Source organism: Poecilia reticulata, linkage group LG5 (assembly GCF_000633615.1).
Source record: "Poecilia reticulata strain Guanapo linkage group LG5, Guppy_female_1.0+MT, whole genome shotgun sequence".
Lineage (NCBI taxonomy): Eukaryota > Metazoa > Chordata > Actinopteri > Cyprinodontiformes > Poeciliidae > Poecilia > Poecilia reticulata.
In genome coordinates, this window is record NC_024335.1 from 29,404,357 (window position 1) to 29,428,366 (window position 24,010).

General features: G+C 40.2%; 1 protein-coding gene across 7 annotated transcripts in view; it reads right to left on the minus strand.

Moving 5' to 3' along the window:
• Nucleotides 1-24,010, minus strand: part of iqsec1b (IQ motif and Sec7 domain ArfGEF 1b) — a 74,760-nt gene that overhangs the window by 18,966 nt on the left and 31,784 nt on the right. The window contains exon 3 of one of the 7 annotated variants that reach the window (XM_017304891.1): nucleotides 21,973-22,097. The exons of 5 other annotated variants lie outside the window; for them this stretch is intronic. In XM_017304891.1, the coding sequence (XP_017160380.1) occupies nucleotides 21,973-22,097 (125 nt within the window). Of the gene's footprint in view, nucleotides 1-8,623; nucleotides 8,781-21,972; nucleotides 22,098-24,010 lie in introns of those variants that run through there. One more of the 7 variants, XM_008410364.2, reaches the window with a different exon arrangement.

The window sequence follows — 24,010 nt, forward strand, 5'->3', positions numbered from 1 at the left end:
AAGAATTTAAGTTAATAGGAGTTACAACAACATTTAATTTCTCTTTGGCATCAGTAAAGTATCTTTGGATTTGAATTTCATTTGAACAAGTTAGAAGTTTGTCTTTATGATGGCACAGTAGTGGGAGAGCAGATGAAGCAGAATGAACATTTTAATTCATCATCTTCAAAGAACATGAAAAATCAGGAGATGAAGGAACAACGATGGGATTAGGAAACGCTGCATTCATATTCAGTTTCTTTTTACTTCAATACCCTAAAAATAAAAGTTAGTGTCATCAACTGCCTTTAGGAAACATATAAATAGAAAACAGAGTCTGTGTGTAATATGAGCACGAAAGCAGCTTTGTTTTTGTGCTCTGAATGTTCTTCAGAAAACATTCTAAATCTATCACGTTTATTTAATGAGGTTCTTCTTCTTAACTTACATCTGACCACAGTAGGCACCTAATAATTGTTTTCATGTCAAAATAAGAGTCAAAGTTAAATCATGTCACCAATTACAGTAAGACAAATGTGTTAGTAAAGTGAGGTTTTTATGAAAGAAAAGCTCAAATTGCTAAAACACAATATGCAAGAAAAGACTAGCAATAAAAGCCTGACCATGGTAAACGAGGTATTCATTAGCTAGTGAGCGTATAGTCGGCCTCATTCACTCTAAAGGGAACTGTAGTTGACAGTAAGCCAATTTGGAGCTAAAAACATAAAAGCTACTTTTGCAATTCAAAAATAATGAGCCGACTTTTACTGTAAAGGAGTTGAGTCACTGCATCACTGATCAAATTCTATCAGACTGCACAGAGAAAAGAGAGAGCGAAGGTCAGAGCAGCCGACCGACTCAGACGTTCATCCAGCCTCATTAAATGAATATCTAAACCAGGAAATTCCATCTAAAGCACAAACAGGAGGAGCAGAAGCAGTGAAAGTCCCATATTTAGTGAATATGTCAATCAACACAGCGGCTCATTTTCTCTCAGCCATTCTTTATTAGTAAGGCAAAAAACTGGATTCCCACCACAGTAAAGGGATGTTCTTGGAATAATGTACAACTAGAACTACCTCATATTCCACAGTCATTACCGCTTACATGGTAAGACAAAGTATATCACCAACTAATCAAAACTCACCTCTAGAATTAATTCAGATTTTATTTTTTAAATCTCAGGCTCATGCTTCAGTTTTGGGTGAGAGACATTTGGCTTTTTCTGACACAGTCTCCTCCTCACCGCTGTCCACTGACTGAGGGGACAAACAGATTCTCCACCTGACTGTTCCCACCTCTGCTGTAGATCGTGGTATGGTCCCATATCTCACATGATTGGCCACAGTGTCGCCATGCTTCCAATCAAAACACAGTGATGCTACAAGCAAGGCGGAGCCACTGAGGGTGAGAGCCGAGCAGCGAAAGGAAAAAAAAAATCATGCACGATGTAGGAACATCCAGCAAGCTTAGAAGTTCAGCCTCTAATAACCTTTTCTTGGTCCCTGGCAGGCATTTTTCTCTCTGTAAACACTTTTCTTTCAGATTTGACCTCTGCTAGGCTTTTCCATCATGTCTGAGCCGTTCTCTGCATAGGATGCATGTGTCTCATGTACACGTGGTTTCTCATAAGTCTTTAATAGAAGACCAGTTTGAACAGGCATCCAGACAAATGTTCATGCATGCAAGTCACACAACCTTAGAACAGCATAAGCATTCCTAGGGCATGAGGCAGAGAATGCTGAAGGTAAAAGCTTTCACTTCACCTTTTTGATAGTTATGTTAATGGTGACGGAAGTGGTGACAAAGGATTTTCTGTATGTAATTAAACTCTATAAATAAAAAGGTTTTACCCCACCTCCTCCATGTTTCAGTGTGCCAAGACTCAGCATGGTTGAAGGGATTAGTCGTGTGTATCCCTGGGATGAACTGTGATGTTTGTACAACCTTCCATACCAACGAAAAATGACTCGGTCAGAAAACGTTGTCGCCCTGTCATATAGACAGATATGGGTATTATTTTTTTTCTAAGGAAAATAAGATGAGCTAGGGTTCAAAACAGGAAAACATTCTATCTTACAATCCTTGAAAGTTATTCTTTAAGAAGATCACAAGCTTTACAGAAGCTCTGATATCTCTGCACACACGCCGTTTCCTTTTCTCCAAAGACGACAACTGGCGTGCCAGACTGTTTTTAACTAGAGCGATCTACAAAAATAGCCACGTCTCCGGAGGCGATGAGCACAGTGAGACCATCTGAACGGCTTGACTGGAACTGCTGATATGAACTTAAGCGTCGGGTCAGAGCAGAGCCTCCTGCAGTGTCTGCTTTCCCCCAGTTCACCTGTCCGCACAGAAGAACACGGCGGGAGTTTGGGTGGGAAGGAATGTGAATGTGATGTTTTAAAGAGAATGTTTTCCTTCCGCGATACATAAAAAATAAAACAAGAAAATAAATTAAATAACATGGCATCTTATTTTCATGCTAACGGACTAAACTGGGACTAATAAAACTCACCATGCACATAAACAACAGTTGGACAAAGAACAGGGTGAGATGTGCTGATTACCGTCAAGGGACTGCAGATGCAAATTAGCTTTTGCTAAGATTTGATGTAGCGCTTTAAATTGTGACATTTATGTTTGAGCTGTACATTGTCCATTTATAAATAGAGTTCATTATTGACTTCAGCCACTGTCTGAAGTCAGCCAATCTATGTATTAATCGGCTATGGACTGATGACCGGTTAATCGAAAAAGGAAGCAATGCAACCTTTTTTTGACTACTGAATACATTATGCCAAGTCATCCCTCTGTACACCCTCTTCTGAGTAGAGGTTGTTGCTGCAGGAAAGAGACACAAATCTATGTATTTTAAGCTTCAGTAGAATGTTTAAAAACAATAAAACATAAGGACAGAGATGTAAGATAATATTCTTGCTGATCTGTTTTTTGTTATTGAGTTTTCAGCCTCATACTGGACGGAGAAATGTTGGCATCTTTCTGAAAGTCTGCAATCTCAAACATGACTAAGCATGAGCATGACTTAATGACTTCTGGAAGCTGCTAAATGCAGTAGATTTTTTGGGGGGCTTTTTGAGAAAGGGGGATGGATAAATATACACAAATATCTTATGTTGATTTTTCTTTAAAAAAAAGAAAGAAAGAAAGAAAGAAAGAAAGAAAGAAAGAAAGAAAGAAAGAAAGAAAGAAAGAAAGAAAGAAAGAAAGAAAAGAAACTTGTACATAATTTCCCCTCTAGTTGGTCCTTTTGAGCTACACTGCCCAGGTCTAACCACATCGTTAAAATCCCAATAAAATCCAATAAAGTTTAATACCGGAATGAAAAAAATGTAAGAAAGATTAAAGATTAATTTATGAGTACTAACATACTAATAAACTATCATACATTTTGACTCGTGTTAAACTGCATCTCCAGTCTTCTTGTCAGTTACTATAGAGTACCAATAAGACAATCCCTCTGGGCTTTTCATTGCCACATGTTAGGGGGCCTTGGCAGCACTTGCTGACACTATTCCCAGGATCACAGAGAGCCAAAGCTGGGCACACAAGGCATATAATCTGCATGGCACACAGACAGAAGCCTGATCTAAAAAACAGTCCATTACAGGGCAGTCACATGTAAGGGGAAGTCGGTTAAACAATCCTTTTGTAGGCACACAACCTCCAGAGGTTTCATTTATTAACCCTTAGATGCATAAGAGGGTCAGGATAGCAAACCTGGATCCTGAGGAACTTAACTGGGAGGGGGGAGGGGTGCAGTAAATTGGCTTTTTATTTAATGTAAGCTCTGGAAAAAAATAACAGAACACTTAAAATGATCAGTTTCTCTGATTTGACTTTTTATAGATATATGTTTGAGTAAAATGAACATTGTTCTTCCATTCTATGAACTACTGACAACATGTCTCCGAAATCCCAAGCAAAATTTGGTATTTATTTGCATAAAATGAGAAAAGGTCAAAATAATGAAAAAGATGCAGCGCTTCCAGACCTCAAATAATGCAAAGAAAACAAGTTCATATTCATTCAGAAACAACAATGTGAATGTTTTAACTCAGGAAGAGTTCAGAAATCAGTAGTTGGTGGAATAAGGTTTTCAATGGGGTTCAGTGCAGTGGGCTCTTCATTTTATCCACAGCTGTATGTAAATAAACATTTATGCAAACTTTATAATGGAATCATCATGTCTATCGTTACAAAATAAACAATAACGATGTAAACTTTAGCTCGTATCTGGCAGAAATCTAGAAAACAAATGTTTCCAACCTTTGAAGTCTGTTTCTTTAAAATTACCCTAACCCTATTTGAAAAGAGTTGAAAAATATTATTTTTGGTAGCCACAGTTAGCGGCGTAAAAAATTAAAGGAACACAATATTGGCATGAAGAGGCCAGAATTTAGTAAGCATGGCTGTGAGCAGAGTCTCCTGACCTGATGGGTGTGAATGGGGTGCCATTGTCCCCTACAGCTTATAGTGGAAGAGTGCATCAGTGCAGCAAGGTTTCCTTAGTTATTGTTTAGTACTGGGAGACAACATTACCTGCTTTTTTCTGCAAAAAAGAATCTGATAATTGCTTGCGTGTAATGGGTTGTTGAGAGACAGAAGGAGGGGCTTGTGATTTGCTGAAAACACCACAGCTGCATATTTACAGTTCAAGCTTACAAAGTTAGCTCACTTTTTTTTTTTTACTTTTTTTTTCTATCTTTTTTAAATTACAGCCAAGAGCAATGCAGTGTGACATTGTTTAAATTTACACCAAATACAATACGGTAAAAAACCAAACAAAAAAAACCAAACATAATGTTAAATGTTAGCCTTCCTGTGCTTACTCGGTAGATTCTGGCACACAGTGGACCAAACATCATCAAAAAAAAAAAAAAGAAAAAAGGCGACCTTCATGGGTGAAAAATATAACAAAAGATAGACCATTTTTGAAGTAATTATGAGTTTCTGTGCATCACAAACAGCAATTTATAAACGAATAGGAGAATGACAACATTTCTAGGCCAACATGTTCGACCAATCGTGGATCAATACGGAGTCATGACATAGCTGTACTGACATCAGCAAAAGTGGAGTCAGGATGCAGCAAATCCAACGACGTGAACCGATGGCAGCATGCGGCCAGCCTCACGCTGGCCTGTGCATGGGGTGGAGACAACAACAACAACAGTCTTGATATGGTCCCTTCATCCTAAGCTGAGGGCACAAATGGCAGCTGCCATGACACCGCCTGCAGGACAGGAGGGGTGGGGGGATGGAGGGGGGCAGCTGCCAGACACCAGGCAGCAGTAAACAAGCCGCACTCCTCGCTCTCCACTTCCTACGTGTTCGAGTGCAAAGTTCTCCGGAGATGTGCAGGAATGACACGGCTGAAACGGCATGGAAGCAGAAGCGTGAAGGGTGGAAGGAGCAGCCCTACCTTCAGAGGAAGAGGGCGAGGGGAGCAGATTCCAGGAGGGACAGGCGGGACGGGAGGCAGCAGCTACAGAGAGGGAGGCAGCTCCTCTACCCCAATGAGCAACTCAACTGTCCACACCAGGTCTCTCTCTCTCAGCTTAACACCCACCCCTAACGCTCTCTCTCTCTCTCTCTTTCCCTCCCTCCCATAGGACGTGTGTGTGTCCAGCCAGATGCAGACTGGAGAGTCCTTGTTGCTTGCTGGCAGCGCTGCAAGGTCACAATTCTGTCTCTGCACCCAAAGAGTGACACAGCACCGAGACGGGCCTGCATGCAGGATTTATGATTCAGTCCTCTTCTCCCTGACTGGCGGTTGAATCTGCTGTAATTACGGAGACGAGCCGTGATGATGGCTCGTGTGAAATTGGATTGCAGGAAATTCTTTGCACACCTCTCTGTCAGTAAGGCTGGTTCTGGTCGGGATGGATGAACAGAAGCCAGACGCCTTGACGTCTGATCACACAGTAGATTCCACCGAGGAAACCAAGCAGGTCTGCTAAAAGCTCGTCAGTTTGGTACACAGAACCTTTATGACCTTGTCTGGAAAAACAATAAAAATATTAAAATATTGAGGGTGGTTTCACTTTTTCACACCTTTTTCACACAGGGCCATGTAAATTTGGATTGTTTTTTTTCTCCATTATTAATGAACATCATTTAAAAAAACTGCATTTTGTGTTTACTTGTGTTGTCTTTAAATATTTCAAACATTTATGTGTGGCAAACATGCAAAAGAGCAGGGAATCAGGGAAGAGGAAAACACTTTTGCATGCCACTGTGGCGTAGAAATGGTCGGTGCATGAGGATTAGAAACAAACAAAAAAAAAGACAAACTTTACATGTACCAGCTTCATTAAGACAGGAATACTTCAACCTTATCTTAATAGACGCTACTCGTCCAAATCTTCAAAATGTAGTCGCTCGACAGTCCAAATTTTAAAAACCAAAGACCGAAAATCACAGTTTGCTTGACATTAAAAATATTGAACCATTGACTTGTTCTTGCTCCAGAACGTAAGAGAGGACAACATTACACTTCACACCACATCAATTTTCCGACCTTTTGTTGAGAAGCACTAAGTTCCTCTCTAACCTTTCTGTTTTAGCTCCATCGTGTGTAAATGTGAATGTGTGTCAATGTACTGCTGACATGTTTGTTATCATGTGAGCATCTCCTGTGGCAGCCATCTTGTGTCGGCCCACCTCAAGCCCAGCTCTTTAGCAGGAAGTGAGAAAGTTCAGCTAACTAAAGGAATAAAAACACTTGCTAATCGTGCATTTGCTGAATTGACATTTCATTATTGATAAATAATTGTTATTATTTATGTGGACGTCAGCCCCTGTTTTCTTTTTTGCGAACTGTTGAACGTGTCAAAAAGAACTGATGGAACTGGGACGCCATTTTGAAAGCTGCCTGAAAAAACAATAAACCAGCTTTGTTGGCTCTGCAGCCCAGACTGTACAGCTTTACAAATAGGAGTTTGTAGGCAGAAGATCAACATATTAAATAAGAAATACTTTACTCAAGTTTAACTCTACCACCGGGGCAGTAAGCAGAAAAAATATGAAAATAGAAATTACAACACAGGATAAATAATGTTACGCAGTTCTTAAAAATAGGTTATTCCGATTCAAAGAAATGTACACCTGAGTAGGGTTATTTGAAAAAAATACAATATGTGCAACAGATTATTTACAGTAATTAAAAAAAAACACCACACAAATATAAACTGGGATATTATTTAAAATGAGAAAAAGTGCAAATCGCATAGATGTATTGATTTTGAGTTTCTTGGGAGCAGTAGAGTATAAATTATGTGTGTGACCAATCACACAAGAAAATATTAATATAATTTAACAAAGTTTCTTCTGAAGAAATTAGAATAAAAAAACAACAACTAGTTTTCGCATTGAGTAGATGAACCATTGCACAATCTGTGGTATTTATCTTTAAATCAAATCAGATGAAATGGGAATGAAATGGGCTCACCGGCCCAGAACTTCAAAATATAACATGGCTGCCAAGCATTAAACACAAAGAGATAGTTTCACTTAAATTACAAATGAATGCAGTGTTTGAAAACATAAAATGCAGACACACTGCCCACTCTGCTGGAAGGGCAAAAGTTTTCTGACTTATAATTAGAACAGGTTCAGCCTAAGACAAATAGAATAGAGCTCATTGGCTTTTAGCTAAAATTCCTGCTGTGCTTTATGTGAATGACCTAAAGTTAGCATCTAATAATAGGACAAAGCATTTCAACAAATGTCACTCTATAAATATCTAGAGACAGTGCAGGATGCTGAGTCATTGTGCCAACAAACACATTGTCAGGGTATATAAGAGAAACAATGACAGTTTGTTTATAGTCTAAAGAACTTAAAGAAACGATGAGAAACAAAGTCAATGACATCCAGTAATATGAAAAAGGATTTCAAAGTAATCTCTGAGGCTTTGGGACTCCAACGAACCAGTTAGTACCATTTTTCATAAATGGCAAAACTGAAACAGTGCTAAAGCTTCCCAGATCTTGTGTTTTGGACACACAAGATTCAAAACATTTAACAGCTGCTAGTGATGCTAAAGTTAGCATCTTCTTTATGACTTTGTGTCAACAACACGCTAAAGGGCTCTGTCGCCATTTTTTGATGACTTTGGACTGCATTCGCAGTCTAAAACATTTGGACAGATCAAACCTGAACTGAGTGCCTTCACTCAGAGACTCTTTAAGAGAGTCTGAGATTCATGAAACTCTTATTTTATGGTGAAAACACAGAGAGAGAGTATTTACAATGCTTTTTTTCCACCAGCAGCATTCGAGGAAAAGACGAGCTTAAAACTTAGACCTAGGCTGGAATATTTTCCACTGACAGTGGATTCTCTGAAAACATGGTTTGTGACTTGTGAAAATAAACAAAAACAAAACAACGGGAATTCTTTCTAAAAAAAAAATCAATCTTATCTGGTCCTGCTAATCGTCTTAGGAGCAGCTCCTTAGACCTCTGTCAATCTGTCCTCCAACCCAAATTATATTTCTGCAAACAGCAGAAAGGCCGTTTTTTTTCTTTTCTGAAAGCTTAGAAAGCAAAGCGAGTCGGCAAGCAAGTGATGATCAAACTCAAGAGACAGAAGAGTGAAACCCCAGAGATGAAGACTTACTGTGTACCCTGGCTGGCATGGAGTAGCATTAATATCCTGAGTGAGCGCCTCTATCCAACAGGGAGGAAGTCTGCCAGGGGTCGCGCCCCCTGTAGCACTGGCACTAACAGGTCTGTCACCACGGCAACTGTAACAGCAGCAAGTTTGTCTGTCTTAACATTGCAGATGCACTGTATAGAGAGCAAGAGAGAGAGAGAGAGAGAGAGAGAGAGAGAGAGAGTGGATCCCACTTGTTGGGCTCCTGCCACTGAGCCTATAGGATTACTGAAAATGGGATTTCCTCTAATGGCTCCCTCTGACAGGTGGCGTCCCTGTTTAACTTAAGTTGTGTGTTGGCTTATAAAAAAAGAAAAAAAAACACACACAGCTGAGCTTTAGTGAGTTTTTCTTTTCTGCCTGCTGGAAAATACGTCCATTTTCTCTGTTGAGCTTGATTGTCTCAGATGCTTCTGCAGAAGCATTCCTGTTGTTGGGGGGCGGGGAGGAATACTGTTTCTAGAAAGACAGCTGGTCTTTGTGTTGCTAGTTTTTCATTTACTCTGAAGATAAAAAAACTAACATTTTTGGACAAAGTGACAGTTTTGTAGATCAAATCAACATCCTCATGTATCCTCTTACTAGAATACATTTTTTGAGATGAGCATGTCATATTTTTGAAAACTGCTTTTTTGCAGGGGTATAATATTAGAGATTAACATACACACACTTTTAAAATGATTGTTTTATAAGCTCAGTCTCATTTCACTTGAGAACAACAGAGCTGAAAGTCAGTGATGTAACCCGACTGCATGGCTGTGTTGGCTCATCCTCACTCTGAGAATCTACTGACTCTGAGATTTAAGCTTTCTGGGAAGTACAGACTTTCTGCCTCGCGTGACTACAACACAAAACGCCACAATGTGATGATCATTGTCGGATCGTCACAAAAACGTGACGACCTGACAGCTTCATGTTGTAGAAATCTGCTCATCATAGAGCTAAGAACATCATAGATCTGCATCACGACGGCAATCAATATTGAGATTAGGGGAGATCAGGAAAGGAAGAAAGATTTTTCAAGGCTCCAGAGCTTTGAGGTCTGTGTAAAGCTGTAGGAAATCTAAGATAATAGTGTTAAAATGTTTCCATGTTGGTTATTTCATAAATCTTTTTTTAAACCTTTAGGCCAAAGTCTGCAACATGAGGCTCTGAAGGCAAATGTAGCTCATTCGACCCTCCACTGTGACCCTTAGTTACTTTGGCCAAAGATGTTAACGAATGCAACACTAATTTCAGACATTCTAGCTTTAACATTGTTTCCTAAACGTTGTTAATCACAAATGAGGACGACTCAGAGGACTGACAGTGGACTCAGGACTTTGTGAACTGGTGCCAGCTGTTGAGCTGTACACACAGTAACTTACTGCGCATGTGTTGGATGAGAGGTAATGGGAGGCAGGGAGACCACAATAGTTGTGCTATGCGGTTGGAAATGTCCATGTTGCTGGTTATGTGAATGGCGACCATGAAAGTGTGGGCGCCAAGTAGCAGAGAATGGCCGCTGCTGGGAATTACTAAGTTCTTTCGACGTTCGGTGAGAAGACGTCTTACAAAAGTTGGGAAAATGAGATTTAAATCTGGAGACTCATTCATTGCAGACTTGAGAAAACAGAAGCGGAGATGAGCGGCTGCATTGTCGATATCAGGAAACTGCTGGAAATCGCAGTGGAACATCTCAACGCCAAAACTGTTCTTCTGACCAAGAATCAGTGTGTTTAGAAGAAGGAAGAATCTACATTTCAACACTTACACCTTACTGTAAGTGTCAGACAGGGCGATGGATTATATTACTGAATTTGAAAGACGAGAAGTTGGGTAAGTCCAAAACGGAACTGCCAGATGCAGTGTTAGCATTCAAGCTCCTAGACACGGCAGGACTAAACGTCAGACAAACAGCTAACTCTTACCGCCTGTTCCACCGTCTCTTTCGACAACGGAGATGAACAGAGAAATCAGCTGTTGGTCCACACCCAGCTGATTAGCTTAGCCCTGACTTGTGAACGACTGGTCATAAACTCACAAATTACTTTCTTTTTTCCATTCTAAGAACTACCAGGTCGTACTGACAACACACTTTGTTGTGTAAGATTTTACTGCTAGAGAAAAATGCTAATTTAACTATTTTTAGAATCAGTGAGGGTTTTTTTTTTCAAACTCGAGTCAGAGGAAGCTTAGAGATGAAAGAGGCTCCTTAAACATGTCTGTCTCCTATGATTGGTCTACACCCATTGGTGGTTCATTCAGTAACACAAGTTGTCCTAGCATGCTAAAGGCTAATATATAAGATGACACAAATAGGTAAAATGTGAACTCTGCATTTTATCTTAGGGAAACCATTATATTTCTCTTTCGTGTGACATCATCTCTACTTCAAAACCTCAACACTACAAAACTGTTTGAAGGACATAAAATTAGAATTGTAGTTACTTTGGAGTTAATAAAGAGATATCGGAAATGGCCAAAATTGGTACGTTCTCACCAAAGCTAAAATCAGCTCCAAAAATTGTGATTGTCCCTGATCTAAAAAAAAAAAACAACCATGACATCATAATAAAAGTAGCATAGTTTTATCAGCTCATGAAAGTACAGGAAACAATGCTGCATCCTGTAAGCAGTTCACTGATCTCCAGGCGTAAAAAGGGAACATCATTGGTCCTCATGACTGCCATGTCATTTTATCAGAAAAACGTTTTATCCCAGGCTTCACGACGTCACCAATTGTTCTGGCGCCGCTGCTGGTGCTAAATCCGGAGAAGTGAAAACAGAGGCATTGGACTAGTGGACGCAGAGTAAGACAACACCAGCCACGTCAACGCGATGATGCTAATGAAGATAAAGCAGCTTGTAACCTCCGTAAGCCTCTGAAAGCGGGGCAGCTTGTGACATCACTGCACAGGATCAGCTGCTGCCCCACACAACAGAGGGGGAAGATGACAACGCTGCTCACTACACAAACAGACCTCACCGGAGAGCTGAAGCAAAGAACCACAGGCCCTTCTGTTTCTGTCTGCTGAGGCTTTTAAAAACATAAACTTCATGTGCCGTCAGCACAGTGTCCTAGCTGTCCTTAAGACTGACGCTATCTGTTTGCACCAGAAGGGACTTTTATCAGGTAGATTGTCAAATTAAAATCACGTCTGATCATTTACTCTCTGATGTTCCTGACCTCAGAAACGTCAAACTTAATCAGGGTGCCAAAACTTTTATGAAGGTGTGAATTTTTCTTTTACATATTCAATTTTTACTTGGTTTTATCACAGGAAGCTACCTTGAGATTCTTAAAGAAACAAGATTAACTTTTGCATTAAATTATTGTAAGCTTCCAATATAGTTTCTTAAGCTTAAATGAAGCTCATATATTCTATACTTGTATCCAAATAGAATTACTTTTAGCATCATATTGAAGAAACAACAAAATCAAGGTTTAAATACTTTTATTAAAGTCTGATACATATTTGTTAAACAAAGAAGCAACTTAAAAAGGTGTGTGCTTTAGAAACTGTTTTTTACAGGAAATGTTTGAACCTGCAGGAGCTCAGAGCTGTGACAGGAAAGAGGCCCCTCGCTTCAAGTGCTCTAAGGGGCAATTTTAGACATACATATATGGAATTTAAAGGTTAGTTTTTTTAACACCTAGAATGTCGGCTAAAAAGACCCTTGACCGACTGAAGGGGAAATTTGAAACTTGCCCTTGGAAAATGAACAAACGGCAACTTAGAGATGCGTCTCTGACTTGACACACACCTTCACCCTTTTTGACCGTCTCTTGACCTTATGTTTGGACATCACCCCTCGTTCAATGTGTTTTGGAAATAACCTGATTGTCTGTTTTTGGAATCGATTGACGTGACTCTCTAGCAACAGAAATGTCCCTTTTCCCACCTGCGTGTGTGTAAGGACTATAAATCTGGGATGTAACTTTACTTTTATCAGAGCCTACTCTGACATTGTCAAGTGTCTCTCACATCTGCAGATGTTATTAAAAGCATTTGTTCCTGAAACTTGATTCTCAGCAGCCTTATTTTGAAAAATCATCTTTTAAAGATTTTTCACTCCACAAGATAGTCACGTCTACGTACCAGTAAACATTTAACAGGTGAAATGCAAGCTAGGGATTTTCATGTATGGAAGACCAAATCATACACTCAACAGAATGGCGCAATGTGGATGCAGTTTTGTAATCAGAGACCAACAAGATAGGTGTGATTAAGTGTGTTATCAGTAGCATCAGAAAGCGTCAGTGGTAACATCTTGAGTACCAGTGTTGTGCATGAATGCGTTCATTAGTTGAGCTCAGTTTGATCTGAATAATGCAATTTTTTAAATGTGGAACAACAAATGAATGCAATTTATCTTGACATACTTTAGTGGCTCTCTGATTTACACTGTGTTGTTGAGGGCAAACTTTGGGTATTTCACACTGAAAGAGTTGCTGCATTTCCCCTCAGTGTGTGCTCTGCTCCAGCTCTGCTGCCAGCTCCTCAGCAAGGGGGGGAGCTGCTGACTGTCCTAAATGGCACTACAAGTCACCATATGGCATCCAGAGGTGGGCAGAGGACCCAAACATTTTAGTAAAATTAGCACTATTTCAATATTTTTTTACTCAAGTTAAAGTAAAAAGTAGCCGTCCGAAAAATTACTCGATTAAAAAAAGTATTTTGTAAAAAAGTCTCGTCAAGTACTAACTGTTCACATTATTAACTTTATATTTTTTAAAATATTAAATTAAGTGGACATTTTTGGTATTTTAATGACAAACATGAAATAATTTATATAAGTAACAAAAAATAAAATCAGGCAAAAGTATTCCAAATTAGTTTCTTTCAATAAAAAATCTTATGAAACTTTAACAAAAACTGCAGCTGTGTGTCTGTGTGGTGAACGTTTGGTTAAAATGTTTATTCTTCATTCAGTGGATAGAAAATCCAGAAATTTTCCTCAAGAGCAGAACTACTTAATAAAATGACTCAAGTAAAAGTAAAAAGTACAGAGAACTAAAAATACTAATAAAAGCAAAGTTTTCAAGTAAATGTAACTGAGTAAATGTAACTAGTTACTACCCAACTCTGGTAATCCCACACCAAAAATGATATGGACGCTATAATAAACGTAGCTGTTCCTGCTGTGTTACTAACTGGCCACTAGAAGGCGTCCTTGTTCCAGTGAACAGGCCCAATGAACTCCAGCTGCCTGATTAAACAGTACAGGAAGAGCGGCGGGCATTATGCACTCGTCCATCCTCTGAAAACAGCACACCGACTGTGGAAGGAGACTTCCACATATTCCATATGCTCCACATGCTCTGCCTGTGATACGGGTAATAAGAACAGGGCTTGTTCTCAGCCGAGGGAGCAAAATATGCCTTTTTATTCTTGGTCACTTTCATCTAAATCAATTCCTCCTGTAATTTTTTTCTCCCCCTTTTCTTCTCCCTCCAGTTAAAGTTGGGCATAGTCAAAAACGTAGATGGTGGATGGTGGGTGGGGAGGTATGCATCTCCATCAGCCACTCAGGGGAGCTCATTAAAGCCGCCCGCAGCCCAAAGGCTTGGTGTTGAGCTGGCACCACTTCTGACACCAAATCAGTACCATCAGCATTTAAGCCAGAGAGAGAGAGAGAGAGAAAGTATCCTGACAGCCTGTCACAACAACAAGGTGTCCAGATGGAAAAAATTAATAGGCCTACTGCTCTTAGCAGACGCTTCTGAGAGTGGCTGCATAGATTCACTGAACAAACCCAGGCTTTGAATTCAAAGAACAAAAAGCCCGAATGACGACAGAGGCAGCAGACACGCTGATATCATCAGTCAAAGAAATCCAGCTGTTCTTCAGAGGAACATCTGGACTGGAGCCTCGCCGGCTAAACGGCAAACCGAGCGGCGGTGAGGCAGGGCATGCGAAAGACGTATCACTCTGAAGGATGCCTGTCGCGCAGCATCTACGGCGTGTTCAGAGCATCACCACGGCAACAAGCAGCAGATGTTTGTGTACAGAAGCAAAGGCGGGTTTAATGAGTGTTTACTGTCCTGTGCAAAGAAATGTTGGCTATGCGCCGCTGTCAGCCGACGGTGTGTACAGCCTGAAGGATGAAACCGGATACAAGCAGAAACAGACTGAGTCGTTTTAAATATCAGCGTGTACCAGATTCCCTTTTATGGATTGTGCCTCGCAAAATTATTCATGTCCTCTTTAACACTTTCACGTTTTTGTCACATTTCAACAACAACAAGCTTCTGGATTTTATTTCGATTTTCTGTGATAGGCAAATGCAAAGCGCATAACAGTGAAGTGGAGGGAAAAAGTGTGGAAAGTCATGACATTCATTGTTCTCTGATTCAGTACTACTCCCATTAGCTCAGGTTATATCAAGTCAAGAGATTTGTTACCATAGTTACACAGATGAAGCGTAGCAGTGACGGTCTACGTTAGAATGTCACTAGGTGACTATGTATCCCAATGCTGAGTTGCCATAACTTTCTTCAGCTGACCAGAAACAAAACTGAAGTTATTCATTTTGGACGGTTGCTTCTGCTTCTACAACTTTAAAAACTGACCAGGACCCAAATCCGGACGCAGTGATGATCTCAGACCTGGATCTTCAAAGACACATAAAGACAGTTAGAAAGTTGGCCTTCTACAGTGTCTTCACAGTTCTGCCCAAAAGATCAATCAGATATCTGAAGCTGCTGCAGTGAGAACAATGTGGATTAGATGTGTTTTCTCAGCTTCCTCAATACTTAAGAGCAATTCTGCTTTATATTGTTATTTCACATGCATCCCAGTTTTCTCTGCCAAATTTTTTTAATGTCTAGAATGACAAAGCGAAGGCCGATAACAAAAAGTCGGCCACTTGCAGCTCCAGAGGAGACTGATTGATAGAACACAACGATCGATAGATTTAATGACTTAGAAGCAGAACTTGCATCTTTATCAAATCTTACTGACCAAATTAAGGATGTGGAAGATGGAGGCGCCTCCCTCAGAGCTGGGATTCAGGCAGAGGATGAGGCACTGGGAGTGAAAATGATCGATATACAGTTTAATTTAATTTCCCTCTGGGACCAATAAAGTATTATTACATTTGAATTGAACTTGATCAGCCTGCCAGCAGTTTCCTCTCCTCCATGAGGATAAGCCGATCTACATTTTCCCTGATAACTTGACAGAAGTGATAAAGCAGCAGCAGGCTTTTGATTGTATTGAGAACTGGCTGTGAGTTGCTGGAGACATTCCCCTCTTGTGGGCTGCAAAGGGTTTTGGCAGAAACTTTAACTGGACATAGAACATCTGGAAGTCACTGTTATGTGCTTTTTGTTTATGATCGTTGGTGTATTTTACCATTTATGTTTGCTGAATGTTAGTGGGTAGAGGAGCTTTTGTCCAAAGCTGGCTTGGCGTTTCTAAGGCCCGTGCGACCCGGCTACCTCAGAATGCAGGTTTTCATTCTCACTGTTTGGGAAAGTGGGATCGAGGGAGGCAGATCATTTCTTGTAGATCTTCTTGTTGGAATTTGTATTATTTCTCTTTCATGCTTTTTTTCTTTTCTTATTTGACTTTCTAAATTGATTTAGATTTTTTTCAAATTTAATATCAAATGTAAGGTCTTCCAAATTCAGTGCTCTTCTAACTGAACATTGCTGGAGAGATCTGAAAAGACATGTTTCACACAACCTGATGCAGATTGAGAAGAACAAAAAAGAATGGGTGAAGCTGCCTTAAAGGCATCCACGATTAGTTGAACATGTTAGCCTATTAACTTGCTGTTTGTAATATGAAAAACACATGTTTACTTCAAAATTTTACATCTTTACGAAAGAATGTAAAAGATGTATATTTTTCACCCTTGGAAGTCGCCATTTCTTTCACCTGCTCAATGCATGCTGGGTTGATGACGCGGTTAGGTCCGCTCTCTACTGGAGAGCGTGCAGGAAGGTTAACTTTACCAGAATGAGCTCCAGTTCAAATTAAAATGGCTTAACAATGTTACTCATTGCTTTTTGGCTGAATTTAGAGCTAGCGCAATTGGACCTAGCGTACGTCATTTACCCAGACTGCACTGCAGCATAAACAACATGCCGACGTTCATGTGGCAATGTTTGATTTAAATTTATGAAAACCAAACAATCTATGGTATTTTTACTGATGTTTTTTTCACATTTAGAATAAATATTTCTCAAAGTCTTGTTGCATCTAATCGTGAATAGATAGGAGTCATCAGATTAAAAAGAAACTTGAGGCTGCAGTTGCTGTCAAAGGTGAACCAACAAAGTATTAAGAAAAGGTTGCAAATGCTTACATAAAATTGATTTATGTGGGGTATTTGTGTTCAGTATTTTGAGGGAAAAGATGAATTTACAGAACGCTTTCTTTGAAAGGAAACAGATTAAAACAACATGAGCTCGCTCCGCCAAAGTCGCTCCCGTTGCTGTGACGTTGCTGCCACATTGCAGAAACCTGTCACCGACAGTGAGTGGCTGAAATATGGCTGCTTTTCAATCCCGAGCACAATGAGAACACATCACAGGAGATGAGCTGCCGCAGAGTACCACCGACAGCCATGATGTGCCTGCTTATGATCTGAGTTGTTCAGATAATTTGATATGAATTTCTAAAAGGCCATCCGTCTCTAGTGGCATTATTACTTCAGCTGAACAGTCTATCAGACAGACACTTTTACAAGTTAAACTTGAGCAATCTATACAACATGGAACCTATGGACTCACTGCCATCAACTCCATCTTCCTCAATTTATTATTTTTCTCTTTCTCCATGTCTTATTCTCCCTAAAAAAGCCTTACCTTTCATTCTTAAGTTTTTTGCTTGTTTGCCGAGCTAAATAAAAGTATAATAAAACAATCATTTATTCAAAGCCGGTCGCCCATAGCTTGTTTTTTTCCTGGTCTCATATACCCAAAGCACAGTCATTTCCATACAGTGACATTAGAAGCTAATCAGACATTAAAAGGCTTTTTATTAGGGCCAGAAAACACAGAGCGGTGTGTGGAGACCGCTGACAGCAGCATACTTCCCACTAATTAACGAGTGGTCCACCACCTGCCCCTCAGTAATATCGTTATCCTTCTGCTCATAAAACACGCTTGTAGGCAGCTGCTCCTGGTTTTTAATCACTTTTGATGGTTGGTCCTGCGAGAGTTAATCAGTGGCAGTAAAATCACTCGTTCAACTTTCTGAGTCTTCAGTCTTATTCGAACTGTTATCAGATAACTTTAATTTCAACAAAAACTATTGTGTTCTTGGATCTACCTTAGTTTTTGCAATCCCTGTTGTGAGCTCTGAGTATGTGCCCTCAGCAATTTGATGGCAAGATAAATAGAACAATAGACAGTATAAGGCCACATTTGATTTTCTTCTTTGGCTACACTCCCTCATTTCTGGTTAAAACTGAAAATTGTGTATGAATCTTACCTTCATTTAAATATGAGGTCCATGCACCTATATTTAAATGAATATCCATGAATATCTGTCACTGTTGTTAAAAAAAGTCCTAGTTTATTTTGTATTTTTTGTCAATGTCAAGAGAATGGGCATGGACACAAGCATCGTTTTACTTCTCAGGTTTACAGGAGAGGCACTGACTGCCATAACCGCCCGCCGATGAGCTACCCGGACACTGGAACATCGTTAATTTGGAGTTGGGTTGGATTTAAGAGTTGGGATAATCTTTTTGTCCCCCCTGAGGTCATTTAAAATAAATCTGAACATATTTTGAATATAATTCTCCTCCTACAGTAGTAGTTGCAGGGTTTCCCCCAGTGTATTATAAGCCTGGCGGGCCACCAGGCTTTACTTGTGCCCCCACCAGGCTAAGCATTGCTTATTTATTTACATTTATTTTAAATACTTGCATTTTTTAAGACTTTATAGTTGGTGTTCAGGTATTAATCTTCCAATAACACATACTTATCAAGTGATATTTTCAAATGTCCTGTCAACAATAAACGTATTTTTAACTCAAAAACTCGACGGGCTGCTGGATGAATGACTGTCGTAGCACCCAACCACCGAGCTTAGCAAGTTTTCTGGGGGAAATCTCGAGTTGGTTGAGCTCGTTTGTCTTTGGGAAACTCACGTCCAGAGACTATACGTATATATTCTGTAGCTTCTAGTAAACTGCTGTATTTTGAAGTCTCATTTTGATGAGTTTTTTTTTTTCAGTTGCAATCAAATAATCTTTACATATTATGAAATGTTTTAGCTTGTGGATAAGATGTTGTTGTTCATTATACTATGTCTCAAAGTCTCTCCTTTCTGTTGCCTAGAAGTCCAAATCTGGAGTCCATGGCAGTCATGCTCCCATGTGCATGCAACTTTAAAATCTCACATTGTATTATCATTATAGGACACGGTCAAGTCTAATGTTCTCGAATTTCGTGACATCTCAAAACAGCACATATGAGTAATAAAAGGTTTTGCCACTATAATGCATAAAGAAACGGGCCTCATCCATCCAAGACCCAGTGCAGGAGTAAAGAGGAAATGGTCTTATAGTGAAACAGTGAAATATTGTTCTGTGTAAGTAATCCTCCCTAACGCATGAGAATGGTGGGGGGATGGGTGGGTTTTTACAGATTATCCATCCTTTCAGATGCTCCAGTCACCATTTGCATAATTCCATATTGCCCTTGTTTGATTATAAATGTCTGGCAAGAACAAAGAGTCTGCTCTCTTTATCTCTCAACAGTAACTGTCTTCCTGGTCACAAAACAAAACAAGAGACTAGCACAAACTCTTAAAAAAACAACAAACCACCATTCCTATTTACACCTACTGTTACACCTACTGCAATTAAAAAACTAAATGAGTCCATACATTGAACCAAACCTATATCTACACTGTTATGTTGAACATACATTTTCTTTCTTATGGTGGAAATATTCCTATTGATTCGCCGGCAGTGGTCATAAGGTTGGAGAAACTAGCTATGATCTGAATTCACATAAAACCAGCACCGGACCATTTCTAGTTTATTACTTTCTTTTTAAAAAGCCTTGTATTTGTACTGTACAGGCATACGTGCCTGTTCTGTGCGTGCTTTGGAGATTCCAGAGCACCCACGTGTGCCAGACAACCTACAATTCTCATTGATTTATTAATGACCACAGCAACAAGTCTTACAAACATGGTGAGTGCCATTGATGTGTATTACTGAATTGGACAGCGACTATTAGCCGCTATGACTAGTGATGTGCACCATCAGGCGCTATTGCATTGATTTATGTCCACAAAACCAAACAGGATGAGCATGACTCTGTCACAAAAATGGTGATAGTGACCTTATTTTTTTATCTGACTCCTATAATATAGTATAAAATATGGCTTAATTTAAAGCAGAGGAAAATTGGCAAAACTTTGATATGTAAAATGTGTATTCTCCCTCAATATAGATCCATAAACAGTTTGGTTTCCGTCAAGATAACGATGAGGACTAAAATGTAATTTTTATATTGGACAACTTAAGTTTTTATACAGGTCATTGCCGCTGTAATTACAGATTATCCGTCCTTTCAGATTGTTAAATACTTTATGATATAACTTATCCTATTTGACGACTATTATATCTCAACCTTCTACAAACAAACAAGGCATTTAGTCCAGTTCTAGTTGTCTCCTGAACTTTCAGAAATCACAGAAGCTGCAGGGCGCCACAGTACAGGGAAAAAACAGCTGAAAAACAAATCAAGACCACTCATGTTCTTTTCTTTTGCTTAGTGTGTCGGCTGTACTCCACTCACACACCTGCTGCCATGGCAACTGGCACTTTTTAAAAAAAATTTATACTTTATACTAAACTGTGAAATGAGATCCCATTGGACCTTGTTATCTACTTAACACAATGCTGACAATTAATAGTAAAGCACTGCGCCCCTTTTTTTGAGTATTCACGTGATTGTGTTATTTTCACGACCACTGATATTCCTTGCTCAGTGCAAAGCAATGTTGATAAGGGACACTAAAGTAGATAGTCATGTGATGTCCAGTCCAGTAACAGGGCCATGAATGGTGAACACCCACCAGCAGAAACACAAATCACTACCCCTGGTACAGGTACATTTGATTCAAAGTATTGTTTTCTCATCCTTAAATCATCAAAGTAATTAGACCCAGCATAGGCGTAATGTCACCTATGCTGAGATCGACTCAAAACCTTCCTGAGATCAACTGTTCAATCGCAATCGACGTATTGATCACCCCTGTTGTTGAGCATTGCCAACTCTGTTGCTGATTTTGCCTAGTGGATCCACAGTAAGGGTTTGGTCAGAAAGTAAACAGAAGTCGATTTTTAAGTGTTTACTTTAGAAGTACAGGTTGCCGTTCTACAGAGACGAATAAACATACAGGCAGATAAACAGTGGAACAGTTTTGGTCAAAGTACATGTCTGTTTGAATTACCCAGTCAAAGACCAGATCTAATTTCAGTTGAGAAACTGTGGACTTGAAAAACTTGTGTTGAAAGATGTTCTCTATCAAATCTGATTGAGCTCAAGTCGTTTTACAAAGAACAAAAGCCAAAATGCAGATGTACAATCTTGGTAGAGACAAACTCCAAAAGCAGCCAAAGATTCTGTTTCAAAGTGCCGACTCAAAAAAGGATCAATACTAATGGACACCACACTTCTCAGATTAGTTTTCTTTTTTTCAAAAATATCGACTCCATTAAGCATTTGACTTCCATCTCACAGTTTGACACCAGTTTGTGTCACTTTGTTCCATTAAATTTTGGTTGGGACGTGATGTAAATTTGAAGAGTCAAGTGGTGTGAATATTTTTGCAAACCATTTCACTTGGATTGTTTCATATTTTTATTTGCAAGTACATGTATTATTTAATTGAAATATATACGTCAGGGAGGAAATTACTATTCATTGAACACGTAAACCTCAAAAGCAGCAAAGTGATCTCTAATCTGATCTGATCTGATCTGATGAGGTGGAGTACAGACAGATCCAGATGTAAATGGGCCATCAACGCCTGGGAGCATGCGTTGCCTTGTGTTTGTGAACCAATTGCTCAGAAACGCACACTAATCACAGACTGAATGCAGTGTCTGTAGAGGACCAACCACAACAATGGATGTCCCATTCAGAGCAGCTGACCTCCCCGACACATGGACCATTGTCCTCCCTTTAGCCCCTCACAGGGGGCTGGACCTGGGTTACTATTTATCATTGTTCTAAAGTGATCACTTATATTCATGTTTACATAGAGCAAACTGAACAAACTCATAACAGCAACAACTGTGGGATTTTATGAAAAACAAAAAAAAACTGTTTTGTTTGCATGGCACCTTACCTTTTATAGAAAGCATGCAGAGGATGAAGACAGAGGAACTGCCAGTAATCCCAACAAAAAGCTTTGAACTTCCACATGGTCTCTGACATCAAGAAACGCCGATCTTCAAAAGGTCCATCCTCCTTCTACAAATACAGCATAGCCACAAAAGAATCCCAGGTCAGACCGTCCCCATGATGTGGCCCCTCCTCAGCACCATCCTGTGTGTTTGAGCCACGTGGAGGCGGGTGGATGGTGGATGGGGGCTGGGGGTGGGGGGAGTTGAACCGGCATCTCTCCGCTGCCTTTGTTGATGGTGAGCAGTTTTCAGAATCCGGTCGAACACTGGATGTTTCTCTCTCTGCTGCTGCTGAGGGAACATGTGGCTCAACACCTCTCAGGCAGGAACAGAGGAGGTTGGTTGTCTTCACCGGCAGCCACTTACAGCTGCTCCCATTGTCCAAGCGGACGCACTGACAAGGTCTGCCTGCGCTGCGCCTACCCGGGCCAACAAAGACACAAAGGCCTCTCCCTCCACCCCCCAGGTGGCTGTATCAATTAGTCTTTATCAGATGCTGAGCAGACCTCTGCTGAGCCGACCCACTCTGAGTCGAGCTAATCGGCCGCGGCACCTTGTGCGCTTGTGCACTGGGGACTAGCATGCACACACAAAGCTTTGGCAGGCTGACAGAAGAACCGAAAACGCAACATGAAAAACTGCAAGAGGCACTGACTGTTTCTGTAGCATTTGCTGACTGGCTTAAGAAGGAAGAGTACTCCTTTTGTCATGAGGTGTTGATCAAAGGGGAGCCAAATACAGAGCAGCAGAGAAGATGATGAAGATTTGATGGAAAAATAAAAACATAAAATAATAATAAATAATAATAGAATTTACAACAAAAAAAAAACAGGAGCACGGGGAGCCAGAGGAGAGCAAAAAAAGTCACAGCAACAACAGGGAGAAAGGGGATTCAACAGAAGGAACAAAGCACCTGGGCTGACTGGCTAACTGATTTCATTAAATTTCCATTAAATTCCTCTGACTCTTCATGTGTGAAGAGTCAGAGGAAGTCACACATGGGACTAGGAAATGAATCTAACAGTAAAGCAAAACTAAACATAATGAAACTAGAGCAACTAAAATAACTAGACACAAGAAATAAACATAAGAAGAAGGTGCGTCTGGTTTATATTCAAACTCTATGGAGGCATGTTGAGGGAAGTTGCGATGCATTTTGAGCCTCTAGCGCAGCATAATTTGGACCGTTTGACGCGTCAAGTAGGTCCAATGGAAAGCGACAGCTGGAGCTGGTGCATCTGACGTGCCTCCACACTGACTTTGAATGTAAATCACATGCGCGAAACGCTAGGTGTAGAGCAAAATGTAAAGCGTCTGCTTTCAAAGTGCAGACGCGTCGAACTTGAAGCGTCGGACGCATTTTTGATGCACGTAATGCGTTTGGTGTGAATGCACCATGAGTTTTTTTTTTGTCTTACTTCAAGTGTACGAAGATATTTGCACTAAAAACTAGACTAAAATCACTGGGTAAGATTTGTGTTTTTGCAGTGCAACAATTTTGTTTGTGCAGCTTTACTGCCAGACTGGCTTGTGTTTATCCTGGTGGGATTTCTGGTACATTCTCTCCTGTGAATATTCGATCTCGTGAATCCGGTGGTCCACAGTGAGACCGTCGAATCGGAGACCGCAAGTCAGGGAAAAAACAAACACAAAAAACGTATCGGAGCGTGAAAAACGTCAGACGCAGGTGGCGTGTGTTGGCCTTTAGAATGCATTACTATTAAGGACGCTCCAGCAGCACATGGATCCCAACTAGGTTTATTGATTTGCTCCTCCAGCACCCAGCTGTGAGGTGAATGGAATGAGCTGCAGAAAAAAAAAAAAAGAAAAACATTTTGCTAATGACTGCAGACTCCCCATTTGGCACCTGGGGGAGGATGAGCGCTGCGCTCCAGCTGAGCTTCGGTTTAATTCAAAGGCTTTTTAACAGGCTTGTGCCTGAGCAGCATTCCCACGTTCACATGTGGAAGATTTATATAT